Here is a 24907-nt window from a genome sequence, read left to right as displayed (position 1 = left end):
AACCTCTTCATATAATAAGATCCTGCCATACCTGTGATCAATCTAATGTGGCTTCTCTGGAGTGCAACTGATTTTTTTGGATTCAGTCATAAGTCTTTTGGATCACCCCCATCAAAGGGAGTAGATGACTTCAGACCTGTTAAAGACTAGGCCTTAAAAAAAAAATCTCAGATTATGGACTGAAATCAGAGAACTGTTTTAAAAACCAAGGACTGCTGTGGGATTGCTGCACTTTTTGAAACCAAATAATCTAATATTCATTATAAGCTCTGTTAAACTGCTGCTGGTTCAAACAGGAGTGGATGATTTGTAGATGAGCTCGAGCCAAGGGTTGTGACCAAATGGAGATTCAGCCAGCAACAAGTAGTTGTCTGTAGGCTAGTGGCCAGTTATTGATGATAACAACTTTCTGCCTGCCAACAACTGTGTTTGGCTCTCATTAGCTGAACAGCTCGAAGTTATAAAGAAGATAGTGAGATGCCAACAGATCTCTACCAGCTCAGGAACTGTCTTTTCTCTGCAGTAAAAAAAAAGTTTAAACCCCCCAAAAGACCCATGTATTTTTCCCTCAGCAATTGCTGTAAGTTGTGACTTTTGGATTAATAATTTTGAGACCTTTATAAGTGTGAATCAGTCACCCTGTGTCTCCTGTAAATAAATGTAAGCATCCAGAGAAGGCAAATCAAGAAGCAACACTCCGATCAGCACAACAATCATCTTAGCAGTGAATTCTATACTGCTTTCTCAGTTTTTCCCTCCACCCATTAAATGTTTCTTTCTGGCCATATATGTTTGTAGTGGGGAGTTTATAAGGGAATTTTAATTAGAGTTTAATACCAATGGTTCATAATTGCTTTCTTGTAGCTAGAGTCTATTCACTTGCAATAAATAGTCAATCTTGTTAAGTACAGAAACCTGGTCTGTTTCTTCTGGATCTGAAAGCCAGTTAAACTTCGGATTTCTAGCTAGTTTTAAACTCTTTAGTTTTTGTGACAACTCCTGGAATAGCTTGGCTTGATTTAGAATACCCCAGTGAGGCTTAACTCCTGGTAACGGGAAGGGCATTTAAACGGATGTTGCCAACATTCAAATATTCCTCTTGCAATTTTTAACAAATAGATGAATACCAGAAGACCACAATTTTTGCTTATTAAAGAAATTAGTGATATTGATGGAGTTTGTCATGAGAAAGATTCATCTCCTTTAGGCTTTTCTTAGCTGCAGTAATAAACATCTACCAGTACCTCTGTCAGAATGGCAGTTAGGTTGTAAAGCAGTAATAGAGTCAAATTTTAAAAAAACAAAGAAAACAAATAGCAGAAAGAACTATCTTGGGTTGCATTCAGCAGTCAACTCAGTGGGAATGCCATGGACTTAAGGTGAGGCTGCACGTGTGCTTCAGTGGTCACTGAAAAGTACCCTAACAGAACCTTTTCAAATTTTGTTTTACCAACATCACCTCAATAGCTATAAGCAAAATACTGTGAATTCTAGAGATCTGAATTAAGAACAAAAAGTGCTGGAGAATTTGACAGGTGGAGACAGAGGCAGAGTTAACATTTTGAGTCCGAAATGACTGTTCTTCAAAACTCTTTTCATATCCGTCTCAAATCCTCAATGTTGTTTCTATCAACAGAAGCTGCTAGATCTGCTTAGTTCCTCCAGCGCTTTGTTTTTACTTCGCCTCATTGGCTACCTATCCATTTTATAAGGTGTCACTGCTGCCTGATTTGAGTCCTATTTGACCACATGCCATTCCCAAAATGCCACTCGGTAGGAATCTGCTGAAAGGTTTGTAATCTTTGTGCCTGCACCATCTGTAAAAGTCTGCTGTACACTCAGGTGAGCATTGGCAATCTGCTGTTGTCCATCACCAGCAACATAATGGCATAACAGCTATAAAGTCCCACTGTTCATGACCTGTAGCCAGCAGAATTGATACTCCCTCTCATGTACAGCCCCATTCTCTCACTTTAGGCTGAACAGTTTAGTTGTCCTTTGCTACATCCCATCTAAACATCTCTCTAAGTCACCTGTACGTTGCTCCCAATGCCCATTGGAGACCTGCAACTTGTCATTATTCAGCAGGGAATCATCACAAACTGGCAAGCAATCCGACAATTGGTGATAACTAGGTCATTAATGGAGAAATCCAGGGACTGTTCTGCCACTTGGATTTGAATTCTGCCATGGCAGTTGTTGGAATTTGATGTCAATAAAAATCTGAAAATAAGGGTCTAATGATGACCCTGAAATCATTGTTGATTGTCAGGAAAAACACGTTGGCCTCACTAAAATCTTTTATGGAAACTGCCATCCTTATGTGGTCTGGCCTACAAGTGACTCCAGACTCACATCAATGTGGTTGACCCTTAACTGCCTCTGCTTAATTAGGGATGAGTAATAAATGCTGGCCTGGCTAACAACACCCACATCCTGCGAATGAACAAAAAAGAATCCAAACATGAACTTTTATTTATAGCCATCAAAAAAGACCAACAAAATGAATAGGCACTTCAGTTCACCCCTGTAATTTCCATCAAGTGTTGACATTATGATGATAATTTTATAGTTCGTGATGGCCTGTTACTCCAGCTCTAATTTAGTGGAAGCGAGTGTCAATCAAGCACTGACTGACACTGCCTTGGACCTTCTCCTATGTTTATTTCAGCTCTTGAGTGGGCTTACCCATTCCTAGGTATGGTGCAAAGTCCAAAACAGGCCCCAGCACTGGTCAGCTTCTCTTTGGGTATTTTCCATCTCTCTGGCCTTGAATTTCTCATCAGGCTTTGCATTTTACCATCATCAATTGAAGCTCTTACCACCCACCTCCAGTTCCAAATGTCTGCCCACCATTTTCACATTTAGACCAATTTGACAACTGTACCCTTCTAAGTGAACAGCAACAGGTTTTAATGACCATGTCTACATACAGATAGTAGCAAAAGAGGACACCTTACTTGGACCCTTACAGAGCTATACTCTACTTCCTTGTGAATTGATGTCACTATGGCATGGCTCCTTTTGCACATGCTCATTAACTATACTTAGCCAAAAAGCTTAGTTCCCTTTACTCTACATTGTTGAATTGAATCCCTGCCTACTTTATCAGTTTGAAATCAGTCATCCCTTGGTGCTATTTTGAAGAAGGCTGGAAGATTTATGCCAATGCCTTGGCCGATATTTATCCTTCAATCAACATCACTAAAAATAAACTGGCAGACAAGGAAGATGCAGTTGTAGTATGGCGCACTGACCTCTAAATCGCTGAGGCCAGGCGCCAGCTGTCTGACACCTCTTCCTACCGCCCCCTTGATCTTGACCCCATCCACGACCACCAAAACATCATCTCCAGAACTATCCACAACCTCATCACCACAGGTGACCCCCCCATCCACAGCATCCAACCTCATTGTTCCCCAACCCCGCACCTCCCGCTTCTATCTCCTTCCCAAAATCCACAAACCCTGACTAGCCTAGTTGACCCATTGTCTCTGCCTGCTCCTGCCCCACCGACCTTATCTCCACTTATCTCGACTCCATTTTCTCCCCCCGGTCCAGGATCTCCCCACCAATGTCTGGGACACCACCCATGCCCTCCACCTCCTCTAAAGCTTCTGATTCCCTGGTCCTCCACACCTCATCTTCACCATAGATGTCCAATCTCTATATACTTGTAGTCCCCATGCAGATGGCCTAAAGGCCCTCCACTTCTTCCTGTCCTGCAGGCCTGATCAGTCCCCCTCCACCGATACCCTTATCCGCTTAGCCGAACTCATATGCACCCTCAACAACTTCTCTTTCAATTCCTCCCACTTCCTACAGGCAAAGGGGGTGGTGGTATCCACCCCAAGCTGGGCCCAAGCTATGCCTGCCTCTTTGTGGGGTACATGGTACAATCTGTCTTCCAAAGCCATACTGGCCCTATCCCCCACCGCTTCCTCCATTACATCGATGACTGTATTGGCGCCGCATCGTGTTTGCACAAGGAGCTCAAACAGTTCATCCGCTTCACTAACCTCTTCCACCCTAACCTTAAGTTCACCAGGACCATCTCTGATACCTCTTTCTCCTTCCTATGCCTCACTGTTTCCAACTCTGACAACCACCTGGAAACCGATATCTATTTCAAGCCTACCGACTCCCACAGCTACCTAGTATACACCTCCTCCCACCCACCTTCCTGCAAGAATGCTATCCCCTATTCCCAATTCCTTCGCCTCCGCCGCATCTGCTCCCGAGATAAGGTGTTTCACTCCCGGACATCCCGTATGGCCTTGTTTTTCAAGGACCGCAATGTCCCCTCTACAGTGGTTGAAAACGCCCTCGACTGCATCGCTTGCATTTCCCGCAACTCATCCCTCACACCACCTCCCTGCAATAACAACAAAAACAGAATCCCCCTTTTTCACACATACCACCCCACCAACCCCTGGATCCAACACATCATCCTCCGCCACTTCCGCCGCCTGCAATTTGACCCCACTACCAAGGACATTTTTCCATCCCCACCCCTATCTGCCTTCCGGAGGGACCGCTCTGTCTGTGACTCCCTCGTCTGCTCCGTACTCCCTACTAGCCCCACCACCCCTGGAACTTTTCCCTGCAACTGCAGAAAGTGCTACATCTGCCCCTAGACCTCGTCCCTCACCTCCATCCCAGGCCCCAAGAAAACCTTCCACATCAAATAGATGTTCACCTGCACATCTGCCAATGTGGTATACCGTATCTTCTGTTCCCGATATGACCTCCTCTTCATCGGGGAAACCAAGCAGAGGCTTGGAGCTTGCTTTGTGGAACGCCTACGCTCAGTTTGTAACAAATGACTTCACCTTCCAGTCGCAAAACACTTCAACTGCCCCTCCCACTCCTTGGATGATATGTCCATCCTAGGCCCCCTCCAGGGCCATTACAATGTCACCCGATGGCTACAGGATCAGCACCTCATATTTTGCTTGGGAACCCTGCAGCCCAATGGTCTCAATATGGACTTCACAAGCTTCAAAATCTCACCACCCCTGACCTCATCCCAAAACCAGCGCAGCTCATCGCCCCCTCCTTGACCTGTCCGTCTCTTCTCCCACCTATCTGCTCCTCCCACTTCACTGACTAACCTCCACCCCCACCCCCGACCTCCTCCCAAAACCAGCCCAGCTCGTCCCCGCCTCCTTGACCTGTCTGTCTTCCCTCAGTTGACCAACCCCAATCCTAACTCCCTACCTACACTCACCTTTACAGGCTCCATCTCTGCCTCCTTGACCTGTCTGTCTTTCCACCTATCTTGTCCTTTATCCACCTTCCATGAGCGCCACCCCCCACTCTCTCTATTTAATTTAGAGACCCCTTCCCCTCCCCTATTTCTGAAGCAGGGTCCAGGTCCAAAATGTCAGCCTTCCTGCCCCTCTGATGCTGCCTGGCCTGCTGTGTTCATCCAGCTCTACACCTTGTTATCTCAGCTTCTCCAACATCGCCAGTTCTTGCTATCACGAATAAAAAAGTTGTCTGGATATGCTTACGTTGCTATTTATGGGAGCCTTACTCATTGTAAATTGGACGTTGTTTTTCCTTCATTGCATAAGTGATGACATTTTGTTAGCTATAAAGAGATTTGGGAAATCTATAACGGTCATGGAAGGCAAGATATAAATGTATGCTTTTATTCTCTTTAAACCAACGTCTCTGTAAAGAAATTTTAAAGATAGTGATCAGTCAACCACTAGACTAGTGACATCATGGGAATATTAAAAGGATATCATCCTCTAAATACTCTCATTCTAATTTTTTGAATTCATGACAAAAGTAATGCATGGTTGGAAAAACACAATAACACATTGTAGATGATATTATGTAAGAAACAGTTTTACTTCCACTGGAAGAGTTCTGAGTCTTTGGGAGTTTTCAGGACAAACCTCTCTCAGAAAAAGCTTTCCTTTCAGTCCTTTCTCCATATAGTATATATACATATTTCTTCATGTAGGAGCAATAGTTTTAATTAGAGGCATTTAAATTGACAGATGCACTCTGTGGCAATTACCTTAAGTCTTTTAGCAGCAGCTGTATTGGTTTCAGCCAGTGTCTGTTAATTAGCTTCATTCTTAGAATACCAGATAAAAGTTTTACAGAAAGAGTTGTTTGCTTTTAGCACTTAGCTCAGGCATTCAACTATTACTTGACAGTTCCTTAAGTATGTTTTTTAAGATCTTATTTCTTCTCACTCCATCCTGTTCAATTTGGATTTCTGATTCAAATGTGTCTGGGTTACCTCTGTTTCCTGTAATGTCAGATGGCTCAGTTGGTTGTACTGTTGCCTTAACATGAGTTAGAACGCCAAGGGTTTCACCCCAACCACAGACGTGCTTAGTACTATTGCCTGGGTGTATGGAACTTGAGTATTGCTGAAAAAAATAGACATGCTGTGGAAGCTTTTCATCTTGCATTCGCAAAGACAGAATTGCAAGAATGCCAAATTTCAAAGGAAACAACAAATTATGCAACACGAAAGGAGGGTGTGTTCAGTTGACAAATGGACTCTGACTGGTCAAAGTATTGTGATTTTGAATGTACCACCATTATTTATTCCTCACCTTTTGTTTAAATCCAAATAGGCGCTCATTTGTTGACACAGTACCATGGGAAATAGCTGTTTCCCAAACATTTATTTGCTTGTAAAGGTGTATCCTCTTCCTGTTTACAAAGGACTGGGAGGACACCCATATATATGTAGCTTCTAGCAAGTGTATTGAATATATTGTATGCCTGACTGGTAGTCTTAATTTGGTTATTTGCATAATTCGTAGCACTATCAAAACTACTTAGTATGTATTGAGATAACAAGGTGTAGAGTTGGATGAACACAGCAGGCCAAACAGCATCAGAGGAGCAGGAAGGCTGACGTTTCAGGCCTGGACCCTTGTTCCATTGTGAAATGACATCAAATGTTGGACATTGCTCTGCATTTTTCAAGCACAGTACAGATGGAAACAGTCAATACCCTGCTTGGTGCAAACAGCCAAAGGGACCTACTGTTTGAAATGCTCTACCAGTCATTGGGATGTAAGGTACACATAATTGGCATCACACCAGCTCTGAAATTCATGTATTGTATTATTCATTTGTATTTGTATTATTCATTTGTCTAGTTGACTGACCATCTTTTTATTGACTTAATAGCATTTTGTTGGAGAATACCAGTTGCATTGCTTCTGAAAAGTAGCAGGTAAGGGGTAGTATGGTGGCTCAGTGCTTAGCACTGCAGCCTCACACTGCCAGGGACCTGGGTTCAATTCCAGCCTCAGGCAACTATCTGTGCAGAGTTTGCACATTCTCCCCATGTCTGCACAGGTTTCCTCCGGTTTCCTCCCATTGTCCATAGATGTGCAGGCTAGGTGGATTGGCAGTGCTAAATTGCATGTAGTGTTTAGTGGGGGATGGGTCTAGGTGGGATGGTCCAAGGAGCAGTGCGGACTTGTTGCCCCAAAGGGCCTGTTTCCACACTGTAGGAAATCTAATCTGATCTTAAAAAAAAGACTAGCTTCACCTACTGCTCAAAGTTTTCAGTCACTTTACTCTCACTGAGAGTGGAAAGGGAACTCATTGGGCTGCTCCAAATCAAAGACAAATTTGAGCATGGGATTGAGATCATTAAGGTGTGTAAGGTAATTCTTGTGTGCAGCTGCAGATTGAAATATAGCAAACATAATATCATCTGTGTCATGAAAATATACAAGTCATAAAAGATTAGGGGGCGTTTCATCAAAGATACATTCCTTGAGGAAAGCAATAATTGTTAGCAATTGGGTATGGAATCTCCTCTAAGCTCAACTCTTAGCAATGTTTTCATTGGTCCATGAGAAATTCATCTTTGATGGAATGATCTCAATGGAAGAGGCAATTCAATTATTGAGCAACAGATTGAAGCTTAATGAAAAAAGACAGTTCGTCAAAGCTTTTCATCTTGCACACATCAGGAAAACTCTCAAGAAATACCAACAGGAAGGGAAAATAAAATATACACTGCATGCGATGAGAGTTTTGATGTGTCGTCAAACAGAATCTAGTAAAGGGTGCGTTGGAGAATGCAACAGTTAACGACGAGATGACAGTTAAACGACAAACTTTTGTTTAAGTTTTAAACTGATCCTTAAGAATGCGATAAGGCACAATATAAATGTAAGTCATTTCTTTTTTTTGTTGTTGAACACATGTAAACATTGTAGGTTGCCTTACTGTCAGAATGAATCCACTTTTAGAGAATGTGTTTTACATTTGCTCAGCTTTCTAGCCAAGACTGTATGCATTTAGGAATTTCCTGTAATATCAAAGAATAGAATCATAGAATCTCTACAGTGTGGAAGCAGGCCATTAGGCCCATTGAGTCCATAGTGACCGTTTGAAGACTATCCCACTCAGACTTAAACCCCTACCCTATCCCTGTAACCCTGTATTTCCAATGGCTAATCCACGATTACCAGATGTCTTCATCCCAATTAAATAAATTATGTCTGACTCTACTGTTGTTTCCCAGAGGAGGGCATGCTCTAGAAATAAAGGTGCCAAGAACAGAAAATGCCATTTACTTAGGCATGATTCATTTATTGGAATTGTCCAACATTTCCACATTAAAGGACACCAATGTGTAGGAAGCAATGGCATTCATTTCATTGGGATACTGCAGTCGTCATGGCTCTGATGTTCCATGTGTTCAAGTCATTGCTTATTTCCCTGTGGGATTCAACTTTCAGATACTTCTCATAAGTCACTGTGAAAACTGTTGCCATGGGGAGTGAATTCATGCCTTTCTAACATTAGTATTCTTTCTGCTTGTTTTAAAGAAACTTCAATAAAAATGCAATTTGAAAAATGCAAGATTTTATTTTTACAACTTTCCAACCAAGTTTTACCAATGCGAAGATTTTCCCTTGTCCATAACCAAAGGAAAAGATCTGTTTTATGTACTGCCTCATTTCTGATTTTTTTTTCTTACCTATCCTCAGCAATTGTATCAACATCCCTGAGAATAATGTCTGTGAAACTGCACTTCGTATCCCCTGCTGATTCGAGTGGAATCAACCGCAGCCGTTCATTTACTGGATTTGGTACAATGCAAAGCAGAAGAACCCAGTAAGTATTGTAGGAGTTTAATAAGATCGTGTGGAAATGTGAATACATTAAGTTCATTTTATGGCAACTAATCAATTTTCCAGTGAATAGAAAATCAGAAAGCAAATCAATTATTCTTTTCTTCCCAAGCAATGCAGCTTAAATCTGTTCCACCAAAGTCCACCAAAAGTTGGTATCTTCACAGTTGTTTACCTAATGCACTGTGTAATCAGTACACAAGAAGGACACCCTTGTGGAATACCCTTATTCATGCCATTCTCCCCTCTACATGAGCTGTTGTTCCACACTGCCAGTCAGCTCTCCATTAATGAAGCAATTGAAAGGTGACAATGGTTAACAAAGCAAACAAGTTAACTGATGACTAGCACAAGTGGTTCTGAAGTGCCCAAGCCTGGTAACCTTGAGCTATTTTACTATTTGCATGTAAAATATTTGATGGGTTGTTAATCACATTGAAAGACTTGGCTATAACTCAGATGGCTCATGTATGGCATTTTGCCATTAAAATCATGAGAGACTCAAGTGTAAGATGACAACATAATTCTGGTAAACGAGATAACAAGGTGTAGAGCTGGATGAACACAGCAGGCCAAGCAGCATCAGAGGAGCAGGAAGTGAGATGTTTCGGCCTAGACCCTTCTTCAGAAAGATAGACTAGAAGTAGTGAGAGAGGAAATTCCACAGACTCTGAGCATAATTTTCCATTCTTCCTTAGTCACAGGGGTGGTGACAGAGCTGGAGAGTTGCAAATGTTGCACCATTGTTTAAAAAGTGTAAAATAATCCTATCAATGTATGGTTCAGTTCAACTTTGGTGGCGTGGAACCAAGTAGAAACGACACATGCAGGTTATTTAAGGAAAGCTGGTATGTATTTGTTATGGGTAAACAGTCTTAACTGCTATTATTAAGATTTCTGGTAAGGTAGCAAAAAGAGTTTGAAGATAGTGCTATTGTTGTGGCATTTGATGATGTATCGCATAACAGATTGTGACCAATGTTACAAATCATGGAAGAAAAGGGAAGTAGCAACATGGATACAAAACTGGCTGAATGACGTAGTGTAGTGGTGAATCATTTTTGCACTGAACAAACTTTTGCAGTGGAATTCTATAGGATTTGGTGTAACAATCTCTGCTTTTCTGATATATGTCAACGACCTAGATCTTAGTGTGCTGGTCACCAGTTTAAAATTGCAGAAAGCATGAAACTTGGAAGAATTGTGAGCCAGGAGGAGGATATGAAGAATTTCAAAATGGCATAGGCACATTGGTGGAAAAAGTGGGTGAAAGACAAATAAGATTTAATGCAGAGAAGTGTGAAATGATTCATTTTGGTCGAGATAATGCAGAAAAACAACAATGAACTAAAGGGTATAAATCTAAAATTGTTTGGCATAAATGCACATAAATCATTGAAAGTGGCAGGAAAAGTTGGCCGAGTGGTTAATAAAGCATATGACATCCTGAGCTTTAGCAATTGGGCAACGGAGTACAAAAGCAAGGAAGTTATTAAATATTGTATAAAATACTGATTCAGCATCAACTTAAAAGGGAATGAGATTCTTATCTGAAAAATACACTGTCAATTGCAAGGCTACAGATTAAAGACAGAGCAGTAGTTCCTTCAGAGGGCCAGAGTGACATAACAGACCGGATGACTTCCTTCTGCATTGTAAACACTTTACGATTCTATGATTTTCCACTGGAAATATCATGGTATTTTTACCTCACTGATTTTTTAAAAAAGGAGAAATTAACATTTCTTTTCCAATTCTTCCAAGTGCTGTGCATTCAAAATATATCTGGTGAATTAAAATGAATCTGGGTGAGACATTATTACTCTTGATATGGGAGAATAATTTACTTGGAGGCTTTGAGACAAAATCATTGCAACATTGCATTGATAAATGTAACAGCCAAAGGACAGTCAAATTTATAGGGCTGTTTCAATTCTGAAAAACAAGACTGTTTACTGCTACTTATTTTCTAAATGGATGTTTTGCAAGGATACAAGGATTTTTTTCAGCAGAATCACGTCAATAGACCAGGAAACCCATGAAATAAGCATTCCTCTGGAATGCCATGAAAAAATCTGAGTGTTGCCAAATTTATACATATAATACAGTCCTCAACGAAAAGATTCATGTATATGATAGACTTTGCCAAGTTCTAAAATTCCTTTCCCAGTGTTTCAAATATGCATATGTTTCTAATCAGATATCAAATTTACAAATTACAATCATTTTATACAATTGACATTTTACGTATAAACATTAGAGAAAATCAGTACAACACCATGGGATTCATGGTGGCTCAGTGGTTAGTGCTGCTGACTCACAGTGCCAGGGACCTGGGTTCAATTCCACCCTTGGGTGGCTCTCTGTATGAAGTTTGCACATTCTCCCTGTGTTTGCATGAGTTTGCTTTGGCTCCCCACCTCACCGCCCCCCCCACCCCCACAGTCCAAAGATGTGTTGGCTAGATGGATTGGACATGCTTAATTGCCTGTAATGTTCAGAGATGTGTAGGTTTGATGGGTTATAGCAGGATGGGTCTGGGTGGGACTCTCTATGGGTTGGTGTAGACTTGTTGGGCTGAAGAGGCTGTTTCCACACTGTAGGGATACTATCAAAAGTAAACTCTGCTGTGTCCATGCATGAAGTTATCATCAAGTTTTTTACCCCATTCCACAATCAGTGAAGAAAGACTTGTGTTCATAAAGCATCTTTTAAAACCATCAGATGTCTCAAAAGTATTTTACAACCAGTATTCACTGTTGGAATGTGGAAGCCAATTTGTTGTTAGCAAAATTTTATGAATAGCATGTGATAATGATCAAGTTCATTCATTTTTGAGTTTTAGCTAGGATGCTGAGGATGGTCAGGCCATCTTCAAATTATGCTATGCAATTTTTTTTAATGTCTACTTGAGAAAATGAAGGACTTCAGTTAAACATTACATCTAAAAAATCAGTGCAGCACTCCATGCATACTTTATCCTTAATACAACAGAGAAGATCAAATGGCACTTTGATTACCCATATTGCTTAATTAGGAGAAATTAAAATCAGACAATGCCATGTATCCATTATTAATTTAACTTGTATCTTCATGTTAAACTTAACAAGTCCATAGAACATATGAATAAAGATTAACACTGGTTGAGGCATGTGGATTATCTTCTTCAAAACAAAATACAGTATACAGTTTTTTTTTAGAACATATATTGTTAACATAACAGTCTTGTGCATGGAAGGTTATGTTGTGACAACTAACAGACATTCAAAGCTAATAACTAAAATTAGAGATAATCACTTAAATCAGATGCTGCCAGACTTTGAGTTTCCCAACACTTTTTATTTCTATTTCAGATTCTCCAGCATCTGCAAAATTTTGCTTTTCTATTGAGACACTCAGAAATATCTTTTTCATTTCAAATGGATTAACAATGCTACAATTTTCTTTTGCAGAGTTTCTTCTGTCAGCAGAAGTTCTCCAAGGTCAAGACTGCCCTCAATAAAATGTACAAGGAAGCATGCCACTTCACAAAAGAACTCTAACAGTTTGGAACCACAGCCTAATCGAGTGGAGAAAATCTGCAAATCCTTACGGAAAGGCCTGAAGTGAGAACCTGTATAAATTGTACTGCGACATAACAGAACAATGTAAAGTTCAACTTACTCCCTTCAACAATAGGCAGATATCAATGCTGTACTGTTGTCTGGTTAAATAAGTGAAAGCCATTATAATAGTCACTTCAGATGTCATACATGACAACTGCTGCAAGTTCACAGAACGACATTCGTCTTTGCGCTGTGCTTTTACAAAGCTGGCTGTAAGACAGTAGCCTGTGCTTCATGGCAGTGGTCACGCGACTATCACAAGCCAGGAGGCATACTGGTACAGTATTGTGGTTCTATCCCAACCGTCATCAGTATTTCGGGCTCTTTTCAGCCTTTTAGTGGTACTCATTATGTCAACGATTGCGAGCAAAGCTAGCATAGCGCTAATTTGAAATATAGGATCATTTTTTTATGGCATGGTAGCTCCGTGGCTAGCATTGCTGCCTCACAGCACACAGACCTGGGTTCAATTCCACTCTCGGGTGATCATCTGTGTGGAGTTTGCACATCCTCCCTGAGTCTGTGTGGGCTTCCTCCCACAGACCAAAGATGTGCAAGTTAGGTAGGACTGCCATGTTAAATTACCCATTGTGTCCCGGGATGTGCAGGCTAGGTGAAGTGACCATGGGAAATGCAGGATTACAGGGATAGTATCTGTGTGTTGTGTGTGTGTGTTTGTCGGGGGGGGGAGCGCCGGGGCTGTGGGGAGGGAATTGGCGGAGTGAGGTGGCAAGACTGGAGGGGATTCTCGTTGGAGGATCTGTGTGGATTCGATGGGCCAAATGGCCTGCTTTGACACTGTAGAGATTCTGTGATTCTAAGATGAATAATATGTTGCTTGAATTAGAGGCAGTGGGGATGTACTACTTAAACTGAGCGAGCAAAATGAAGGAAGCTTGTATACAAAAGTGAAAGTGGTAGAGCATGGACTTTGATAGGAGGAGTAGGCCATTGACCTTCTTCCTATATTGTTAGACATTTCATCAGATCGGACACTACACTGCCCTGGGTAGTGATTTCTGACCAGATTGGCATGCTTTGGTATTGTGGCCTCCTTTGGTGAATGCCAGTGTGGTTCCACAAGGATCAATGCTGGGACCTCTGTTGTTTGTAATGTCCATATATGACTTGTATGAAAATGTAGATGGTCTGATTGGTAGGTTTGGTGATTACATGAAAATCAGTGAAGTTTTGGATAGTGAGGATGTTTGTCAAGGAATACAACATGATATAGATCATATCGATGGAAAATTGAGCGGAAATGGCAGATGGAGATTAGTCCAGCTCAGTGTGAGGTGATGCATTTTTAAAGGTCAATTGCAAAAGGAAAGTACATAGTAAATGGTGGGACTGTTAGAAACATTGATATACAGCGAGATATTGGGATGCAAGTCCATAGCTCCCTGAAAGTGGCAACACAGGCGGTTGGGTGATAAAGAAGGTGTACAGCATGCTTGCTTACTTCAGTCAGGGCGTTGAGTATAAAAATTGGCAAGTGATGTTGCAGCTGTATACAACTTAAGTTAGGCCACATTTGGCCACAACTGTGTGCAGTTCTGGTCACACACTATAGGAAGCATGTGGAGGCTTTGGAAAGGGTGCAGAAGAGGTGTACCAGGATGTTCCCTGGATTAGCTATATGGAGAGGTTAGACAAATTTGAATTGCTTTTGCTAGAGCATAGGCTGATGGGCAACCTGAAAGAAGACTGTAAAATTATGAGAAGCATAGATAGGGTGGATAGTCAGAATCTTTTTCCCAGGGTGGAAATGTCAAATACTAGGGGGCATTGGTTTAAGGTGTGAGGAGGAAAGTTTGAAGGAGATTGTGAGGCAAGTTTTATAACGTGGAGGGTGGTAGGTGCCTGGAACCCACTGTCAGGGGGACATGGTAGAAGCAAATACAATAGCAACATTTAAGAGGTATTTAGACAGACACATGAAGAGGTAGGGAATAGAGAGATATGGATCCTGTGCAGGCAGGTGGGATTAGTTTAGAATAGTATCATAGTTGGTGTAGACAAAGTGGGCAGAAGGTTTCTGTGCTGTTCTGTTCTATGTTCTTACATTAATTACTCTACCACGAACTCTCAACATTAAGTCTTTGCACAATCGTTATCTAAACTACTATGAGCTACAGAATAGGACCAGGTATTACCTGTGCAATTAAACTTGGCTAGGCTGTGTAATCAGGGTTCTTATGAACTTGACGAAGGAGGGACAGTCAATGAATAACTGCTAAGTGTACCTTCTTATCCCTCCCTGCTGCATCCTTCCAGAATGTTCTCTGGCCCTCAACCAATTGATTTTTCAGGTCAAGGTCATGGCATCCGAAAAGCTCGCCATACTCCAATACACAAACCGACCCCGTTTTCCAGGGCAAGTCTGTGCTTGTCCTTGCCTGCCTCCGTCTTGTGCAGATGCTTTGTGCTTGACCTGTCCTGAAAGTGCAATCAGGCTTGGCCACTCAAAGGTGGTCCATTCTGGGTTGGGCCTAGCTTTTCTGGCCTTGGGGTTTCTGGCCACATTTTGTTGTTGATGCTGAGTACCAATGGCTAGAGTGGCAGAGTGCTGCTCTGTTCACATTTCCAGCAGCATCTGAGAATGCTGGACGTGGCTCTCCATGGCAACTGCCAGATGGTCACATGCCTGAGACAGGAGGATGCCAATCACATTGCTGCAGTCCCGTAGCTTTCGTGTCAGATTGCTCTGTGCCACTGATATACCTGCCTGCTGCTCCTGTGTTTGCTTGTGTATGTGTCTGAATTTCCTAATTGCAAGCACCTTGGTGTCCTATTCTGTTTGGGGCTGAGCAGGTGCCTAGTATCTGCAGTCCGAGAAGTACCAAGACCTGGGGCATTTCACCAGGTAAGTAGCATAAGCAGATGCAACCAATTGTAATTTCAATAACATACCCACAAAGATGCCAGTATCTGAGTTGGTGGGGGTGGGATGCTGGACTCAGCCTGACTGGAGCTTCCTCTGCGATATCCATGCTGCCTTCATCAGAAGTGGAGGAAGGGGTGACCATCTTCACTGTGGCCACTGTGCTCATCCTGCCAGGATCTAAATGGAGCCAAGTGAGAGAAAGTGTACTGACCAAGAGAGTACTGTGGCATCTTAATAATGTGCAGATAATGAGAGGGTAGCACAACAATGAACAACTCTTTTTACTTGGTTGCCAGGTCATGGAAGTTTCAGCATTTCCACAAGAGCGGTCCCAGTCTCTGCATTCTAAGGCTAAGATCCTCTCCTTGTAGGGTCTGAGGAGACAAATATCCATTACTCCATATCTCTTCCAGACTTTTTTCACTCTATTATGGACTATTTTTACCTGTAATTGAAAGAAGGCTGGGAGTGAATAAGGTGTAAGTGTATGGTACAGGTGATAGTGCTGATGCATGTGAAGTGAGTTTGGGAAGAGAGTGAGTTGGCGCACACAGCAAGCAAGGAGTGAAGTAGTGGAGGGGGTTTTTGTGTCAAAAAGTGAGAGAAGATGTTGCATGCAATAGTGAGAGTGGTAGAGCACTGACCTTGGTCTGAGGAGTAGGCCTTTGACCTTCTTCCTGCATTATTAGGCATTTTGTCAGACTGTGGACAGTGCACTGACCTGGACAGTGACCTCAGACCAGGCTGGCATGATCTGGTGTTATGGCCTCCTCTTCTGCTCATGAGGAAGAGGGTGTCCTCTCTATATAACCGCCCTCTCCAGCAGGACCTCCTGTTTGCAATGGATGGGGAGTTACAAGTTTCATACATCCGCCATGCCCAAGGTGAATATCTATAACCATGCAGGTCGGCTCCAGGGTGCCAGCGCTTGATTGGGTGAGTAAATGCCTGTTAAATATGGCACCTGGCATACTGGCAGTGGCAAGTATGTCTGGCTACGGAGAGTGGGAGAATTTGGCTAACAGTGGCTGGAGGTGTATCAATAGGCCTAGGTAGGTGGGGTTTGGGATGATTGTATAGAAAACAGACTTGCTGAGAGAAATCCTCCATAAAATTCAACAAAAATAACAAGGTATGGGAAGATTGGGCCCTTTGGTTTTGTTTCTGGAGTGGGAATTCACTGCGAGGATACACACTCAGCTCCCTACTGTATTTCCTGTACATTCACGACTATGTAGCCAAACTTCATATGAATGCCATCTACAAGTTTGGTGACCGTACCATTGTAGGCTGGATTTCAAACAATGATGAGTCAAAATGCAGGAAGGATATTGAATGCTTGGCGACATGATGCAATGATAACAATCTCTCAGTGTCAGCAAAACAAAAGAACTGATCATTGACTTCAGGAAGAGAGGAGGACGTCATGCCCCTATCTACATCAACTGAACTGAACTAGGTTTGAGAGTGCCAAACGCCAAGGAGTGACGATGATTAACAGTCTGTCCTGGACTCCCCATGTTGATATGATGGTCAAGAAGCACAACAATGTTTCTTCTCCCTCAGAAGACTAACAAAATTTGGCATGTCCGTAAGGGCCCTCACCAACTTTTACAGATATACCATATAAAACGTACTGTATGGGTACATAATGGGTTTGTATGACAACTGCTCTGCTCAGGACCGTAAGAAAATGGAGAAAGTTGTGTGCACAGTCCAGACCATCATGGAAGCCAACTTCCCATCCATGGACTCCATTAACATAGCTCGTTGCATCAGAAAAGCTGCCAAGATCATCAATTTCCCGCAACTCATCCCTCACACCCCGTCCCCGCAATAACCACCAAAATAACCGCTCACATACCGCCCCACGAACCTCCAGCTCCAACGAATCATCCTCCAACACTTCTGCCATCTGCAATCTGACCCCACCACCAAAGACATTTTTCTATCCTCACCCTTGTCTGCTTTCTGGAGGGACCACTCTCTCCGTGACTCCCTTGTCTGCTTCACAGTCTCCTCCAACTCCTCCACACCCGGCACCTTCCCCTGCAAACGCAGGAAGTGCTACACTTGCCCCCACACCACCTCCCTCACCCCCATCCCAGGGTCCAAGATGACCTTCCATATTAAGCAGATGTTCACCTGCACATCTGCCAATGTGGTATACTGTATCCATTGTATCCGGTGTGGCTTCCTCTACATTGGGGAAACAAAGCGGAGGCTTGGGGACCGCTTTGCAGAACACCTCCGCTTGGTTCGCAATAAACAACTGCACCTCCCAGTCACGAACCATTTTAACTCCCCCTCCCATTCCTCAGACGACATGTCCATCATGGGCCTCCTGCAGTACCACAACGATGCCACCCAAAGGTTGCAGGAACAGCAACTCAAATTCTGCTTGGGAATCCTGCAGCCAAATAGTATCAATGTGGATTTCACAAGCTTCAAGATCTCCCCTTCCCCCACTGCATCCCAAAACCAGCCCAGTTCGTCCCCGCCTCCCTAACCTGTTCTTCCTCTCACCTATCGCCTCCTCGCACCTCAACCCACACCTCAATTTCCTACCTACTAACCTCATCCCGCCCCCCAATTTCCTACCTACTAACCTCATCCCGCCCCCTTGACCTGTCTGTCCTCCCCGGACTGACCTATGCTCTCCCTATCTCCCCACCTACTCTCACCTCTACAGGCTCTATCCCCACCCCTTTAACTTGTCTGTCACCTCACTACCTATCTTCTCCTCTTTCCATCTTCAATCTGCCTCCCCCTCTCTCCCTATTTATTTCAGAACCCTCTCCTTTTCTGATGAAGGGTCTAGGCCCGAAACGTCAGCTTTTGTGCTCCTAAGATGCTGCTTGGCCTGCTGTGTTCATCCAGCTCCACACTTCGTTATCTAAGATCATCAAAGACCCCTCCCACTCTGCTAATACTCTCTTCCAACTTGTTCTATCAGGCATGAGGTACAGAATCTTCAAGATGCACACCAACACGTTCAAGAACAGCTTCTTCCCTGATCTAATTAAGACTGCTGAATGGACCTGTCTAATTTTAAATTTCATGTTGACCTTGTTATTGTGCACCTCTCGTGCAAATGTAACCCTGTATGCCATGCTCTGTCTAAATACCCTATGATCTGTACCATCGTTGTTTGTTATGATCTGCCTATACTGCTCGCAAAGCAAAACTTTTCACTGTGCTTAGATATATATGACAACAATAAATCAAATCAAATCAAATCATAAATCTTTTGGCTAAGAAGTGAGAATACCAACTGAGCCATAGCCATTTCGACCAGTGGATACTCCTTCTCAGATCAAATGGTTATAACAGTAGCAAATGAAGCACAACTAAAATTCTGTTTGAACTTCAGAGATGTGACACGAGCCTTTGATATACAGCCATAGTAAAGTTTAATTTTCCCCAGTGCAAACTCAGCCATCCATTCTCAATGTGGTGTTTGAGTAGGGATAGATCGAAGCTGTTACAGGAGCCAGATTTCTCTGGAACAACTTTTAGTACTAGGCTTTTGAGAGTTGACCATTGTTTCATTTTATTGCAGTGAATATCTCGAAATGAATCAAAATGAATTGGATTTACTAAACATGCAGCAGAAAGATGTGAAAAGGAACTCCAGACTGGTAGGTACAAAAATAGTAAAATTAATGTTCAGTTTTTGTGGCTGTGGAGCAAGGGAGGTAGCTTACGGTTGCACTTCTTCAATGTTGTAATATTACATATGTCTTTGATTAGGTTATCATGAGCGGCGGCGCTGACAAAGGTATTGAGGGTGGACTCACACTCCCGACTCTTTTAAACGGGATTGTCCAAGCAATCATCCTATAAAATCCAGGCTTATGTTCCTCAGGCTTTGTTATTTTATGTCCCCTTCATGCCACCACTGGCTGATTTTGTTTTAGGTTCCACTTCAGGAATTGAATCCTTGAATCTTCCAATCTCCCCACTGGCCTCTCCTTTACTAAGATCTTCCTTATACACTGTTTTTACATCATTATAGTGCATCAGGAAGGTTAGATTATGTGGAAGGGTAGGAATTTTTTCAAATAAATCTCTTCACTTCATTGTGCTTGACTGACAGGTCTGTAGCATTTTTCAAGAAAATCCATTAATGCAGTATCACAAGTATCTTTGTTATATGAAACGATTGACAATTGTTCTTTCAAGGAAAGAGAATACTAATAGGCATTCCTTATATTCCAGGCTTTCCTATATGACCTAGATAAGGTAAGCATGAATTTAATATATATGAAAAGGCATTTTAGATTTCTACCTGAATTGGGAACAACACTGGAGAGGTGGGTGCTCATCCTGTCTGAAGTTGGCTCCAAAACTTCTGTACTATTCTCAAATTCTGACTTTATTTGAATGGATTCTGGCAAGCTGTGAGTTGGAAATTCAACTCAAAGTTGCACAGTAAGCTTGGCCTGGAAGGGTGAGCCCTGCACAAGGTTTGAGCAACGTTTGGCTGTAATTTTGTGGAGCCAGCATTTTGGGCCCTTTTCTGAGCATTTGTCAGATTGGTCACAGCATGAAAATTGTAAACAGAATACCTTGTTTAATAGCACAGACACCATGGCCATAGGTTTCTGCTTGAGAATGACCATTTACAATAAAAATTTTATGTAGTCATAGAGTCATACAGTCACACAGCATGAAAATGGACCCTTCGGTCCAACCAGTCCATGCCAACCATTATACCAAGCTAAACTAGTCCCACCTGCCTGTGTTTGGCCTATATCCCTCCAAACATTTATTATTCATGTGCTTATCCAAATGCCTTTTAAATATTGTAACTCTACCTACATCTACCACTTCCTGTGGAGGTTCGTTCCACAATGAGCACTCTGTAAAAACTAAAAGAGCTTCTCACGTCTTTTTAAAATCTTTCTCCTCTCACATTAAAAATATACTCTCTCGTCTTGAAATCCCCATGCTAGGCAAAAAGTACCTGCCACTCACCTTGTCTATACCACTCATTATTTGATAAACCTCTATTATGCTCCAGTGAAAAAAGTCCCAGCCAATCCAGCCTCTCTTTATAGGTCAAACTCTCCATTCCCAGCAGCATTTTGTCAAATTTCTTCTGAACCCTCTCCAGCTTAAAAATATCCTTCCTGTAACAGGGTGACCAGAACTGGATACAGTACTCCAGCAAAGGCCACAGTAATATCCTGTACATCCTCAACATAATGGCCTAACTCCTATTTTAAAAGGACTGAGCAATGAAGGCAAGCATGCTAAACATCTTCTTAACCACCCTATTTACATGTGATGCAAATTTCAAAGAATTATGTACCTGAACGCCCAGATCTCTCTGTTCTACAACACTGCCTGTGGCCCTCGCATTTATTCAATTTAAACTCCATCTGCCATTGAACAAATCAATCAAGATCTCTTTGCAATCATAGATAACCTTCTATGCCTGTCCACTATACCACCAATCTTGGTGCCATATGCAAACTAACTAACCAACCATGTTTTCCATATTTTTATATTATTAAAGTTGTATCCATCATTGTGTAGAGGCAGGGTGCTACAATATTGTCATGCATCTAGAAACAAGGATGGGACAGAATGTCTCACCCATTAGCCTATGGGAAGACCCACCAGATTAAGTGTCACTTAGATACTTAATAGGACAGGGATGGGCCTTCACTGAGATCAGGGACCATTGGGACAGAATTCTGTGAGAGCTGCCAGCAATCAGAATCTGGCAGCATCACTGGATGACACCTGCCAATAGGCACCCATTCAAGACCCCTGTGTTATCATTGAATCACATGCTACAGAGGAGTGATGGCGGTGGGGCAGTTGTAAGAGAAATGTTGGGGGGGTGGGGAGCAGTGATGGATACAACACAAGCAGAAGCAGATGCCCCCTTTCTTGATGCCTGTTCCTTTGATCAGGCACTGAATGCCTTTGAGACTCCTGGAAGCCCACAAGCAAACTCACAAGGTAAGCCCCTTGCCCACTATTGGGTTAATACCAGAGGCAGCAGAATGGGTATTCATTGTCCAATTGATAGCCTCAATTGGTGGCACGGTGCCCTCTCTGCCATGGACATAATTAAGGCACAGGTGAGAGGTATTAGTGGCCCTATCTGCCATTTCCACCCAGCACACCTCCTGACTAAATGTTCCCCTTCACCAATCCTGTAATTTGCAAGGCCAATGAATTCTGTCCCGCGTATCTACAATAGTCCCAATTTTTTGTTTTTGAGCACTGTTTTGTTACACTTTGCCTGAATATTGCAAGTGACTCTTACAATTCCAGTACGACCCTGAGTTGATTATATTACAGCCTCGTGCCTGTAATAGCTGGATGTATTGCTTATCAATTTAGAAGCCTGGCTGAAAGTTACATTAAGGAATCCCTGGGCATTCCCCGTGTCCACTTTTCAGCAATCTGTGATGTGTTCTATGATGGCAAATAATAGAGAAAAGGGCAAGAAATAGTCGCTCAGCAGTTTAAATTGTTAATTTTGAGTTTTGAAGGTGGCATTCTAACACTAAAATTGAGACAATTTGTGTGGATACATACTTAGTGCCAATTACTTTTGGTCATTCATCAATATGATGCTTTTCAGCAAATGCGGACCACTGAGAGAAACATCAGGAAACTGGAGTTTCACATCAGCAAGGTAAGGATTTGCAGCCTATAATTAACCAAATCATTGCTTACCTCTTTCTCTTCAAAAGGGAGCATTTCAATTGGTGTTGGATGGACAATAAAAATAGAAGTTTCAGATAACCATTTGACCTTTTCCTCATTGCTGTTCCTCATGCATTTTTTCACTGAGATAATAATGTGTTGAGGGCAATGTGTTTAACTTAATAAATTATGAAGTCATTTGAGTTCATTGCATGAAGTGCAGAATTTTGAACTGTGGGAAATTAATAAACTTTTGTTGTACAAGCACTTGGAAAGCAGTCACAAACTTTAGTTTTTTAGCATAATGTACAGTGTTTCTTACATCAAGCCATGTAACCTTTGTTCTATTGGTCACACAATAAATCTAAAATCTGTGATTCTTTTTTACTACCCTGCCTAAAATCACTGCTGCATGACACACTGAAATATTTTTCCATAATATCCAGGAACAGCCAGTACTGTCAGGCTATTACCATGGAAACCGTGGCAGCAAGTCTCTATTTGAGCATGACCTTTACAATGGAGTTTATATAATTAAAGTGAAATCTATCCCAGTATAAAGACATCTTCCATTGAGAAGTTGAGTCTCAAATTTTCTCAGTGATTTACATGATCATTCCAGAACAGTATTTTCCAACTGGGATAGTCATCATACAGACTTATTCCCCCAGTGGTGGAATTACAACTAGAGCAGGAGTGACTTCTTCTGAAATGGCAAAGTAAGCCATCCTGTTATAAAAATAATCATTATAAGGACCTGAGTACTCTCCCCTTCGGTGAAATAGAGATGGACAATAAAATTAACATCATCCATACATTACGATTTCATATGTCAACAAGTTGTTATATTTCACAGTTTCTAATTGTTTAAGATCTTCAGGAGCAATTGCCATAAAATAATAATAACAAGAAGCAGAAAAATTGTTTTGCTCCCAACAACACCAACGACAAAGTGTCACTGGAGAAGTTCGGCAGGTCTGGCAGTATCTGTGAAGGATAAAACAGGGTTAACATTTCGGGTCAAAGAACAAAGAACAAAGAAAATTACAGCACAGGAACAGGCCCTTCGGCCCTCCAAGCCTGTGCCAATCAAGATCCTTTGTCTAACCTGTCATCTATTTTCTAAGGGTCTGTGTCCATTTGCCCCCTGCCCATCCATGTACCTGTCTAAATATACCTTAAAAGACGCTAACGGGTCTGCGTCTACCACCTCCGCTGGCAACACGTTCCAGCACCCACCACCCTCTGCGTAAAGAACTTTCCACACATATCTCCCTTAAACTTTCCTCCTCTCACTTTGAACTCATGACCCCTAGTAATTGAGTCCCCCAATCTGGGAAAAAGCTTCTTGCTATCCACCCTGTCTATACCCCTCATGATTTTATAATTGTAAGGGGCCGGTGACCCTTCTTCAGAACTGTTCTGAAAAAGAGTCACTTGACCCGAGACGTTAACACTGTTTTTCCTTCACAGATGCTGCCAGATCTGCTGAGCTTCTCCAGCAACTTTTTCTTTGTCCCTGATTTACAGCATCCACAGTTCTTTCAGTTTTTATTTGATACGCCCGCAACTATATTTTTACTCACTCCCGCTAACCTTTGTGTCCTTGTTAGAATGTATTTACCTCTGCCTTAAAATGTATTCAATCTCTCTTCCTCCACTGCTGAACACCCATTGAAACTAAACTGAGCTAGAATATAAAAACTATTGCTACAAGAGCGAGTCAGAAACCGGGAGTTCTAACTCCTCAAAGCCTGTGCGCCATCTACAAAAACATCATCTGAAATACTCTGCTTTTACCTGGATGAATTCAGCTCCAACAACACATGTAAAATTTGGCACAGTCCGAAGAAAGCAGCTCACTAATTGGCAACCCAGTCATCACCCCTGCTGCTGATGTGCAGTGGTAAAGTGTGTACCATCCACAAGACGGTAGTGTACCAACTCACTAAAGCTCCCACAACAGCACCTTTTTAAATCCAATACCTTTTCTACCTGGGAGGAGAAATGAAATGGCTGCACGGGAACATCACTACCTGCAGGAACCTCTTCAATCCACATTCCATTCTGATTTGGACCTATTCAGCTGTTCTTTCATTGCTACTGAGTCAAAATTTTGGGACGCTATTCCTGATTGCAAGATGGATGTATCTACATCAGATTAACTGTATCAGCTCAAGAAGCTAGCCAGCAACTTCTCAAGAGCAATTAGCGATATGCAATAAATGCTGACCTAGCAAGTGACACCCACATTCTATGAAATAAATTTTTAAAGAGTGGAAATGTTTGCTAAAGATAGTAGTGTTCAGTTTCATTTACAATTCCACAGACTTGGAAGCACTCTGTGACCACATCCAGCAAAGCCTGGACAACATTCAGGCTTGGGCTGACAAGTGGCAAATGATGTTCATGCCATTGCTGAAGCCAGGCAATAACCATCTCCAATAACAGAAAACCCAATCAAATACCCTTTGTGAATACTTGCTGAATCTCTCACCATCAGCCGTCTGAGAGTTACCACTGACTAGGAACTTAACTGGAGCTTTACAGTGGTTATAAGAGCAAGTCTGAGGGTGAGAATTCTGTTGTGCATAACCCTCCTCTTG

The 24907-nt window shown here is 42.2% G+C and overlaps 1 protein-coding gene across 1 annotated transcript in view; it reads left to right on the top strand.

Moving 5' to 3' along the window:
* Positions 1 to 24907, top strand: part of LOC125461533 (RIPOR family member 3) — a gene marked incomplete at its 5' end in the record, with an annotated part of 210306 nt that overhangs the window by 71015 nt on the left and 114384 nt on the right. The window contains 5 exons of the mRNA XM_048550443.2: positions 8994 to 9120; positions 12590 to 12742; positions 19192 to 19270; positions 19851 to 19874; positions 22237 to 22290. Coding sequence (XP_048406400.2) covers positions 8994 to 9120; positions 12590 to 12742; positions 19192 to 19270; positions 19851 to 19874; positions 22237 to 22290 — 437 coding nt within the window. The remainder of the gene's footprint in view (positions 1 to 8993; positions 9121 to 12589; positions 12743 to 19191; positions 19271 to 19850; positions 19875 to 22236; positions 22291 to 24907) is intronic.

This window comes from Stegostoma tigrinum, chromosome 19, assembly GCF_030684315.1.
Source record: "Stegostoma tigrinum isolate sSteTig4 chromosome 19, sSteTig4.hap1, whole genome shotgun sequence".
Classification (NCBI taxonomy): domain Eukaryota; kingdom Metazoa; phylum Chordata; class Chondrichthyes; order Orectolobiformes; family Stegostomatidae; genus Stegostoma; species Stegostoma tigrinum.
This window is presented reverse-complemented; position numbering and strand designations above follow the sequence as displayed.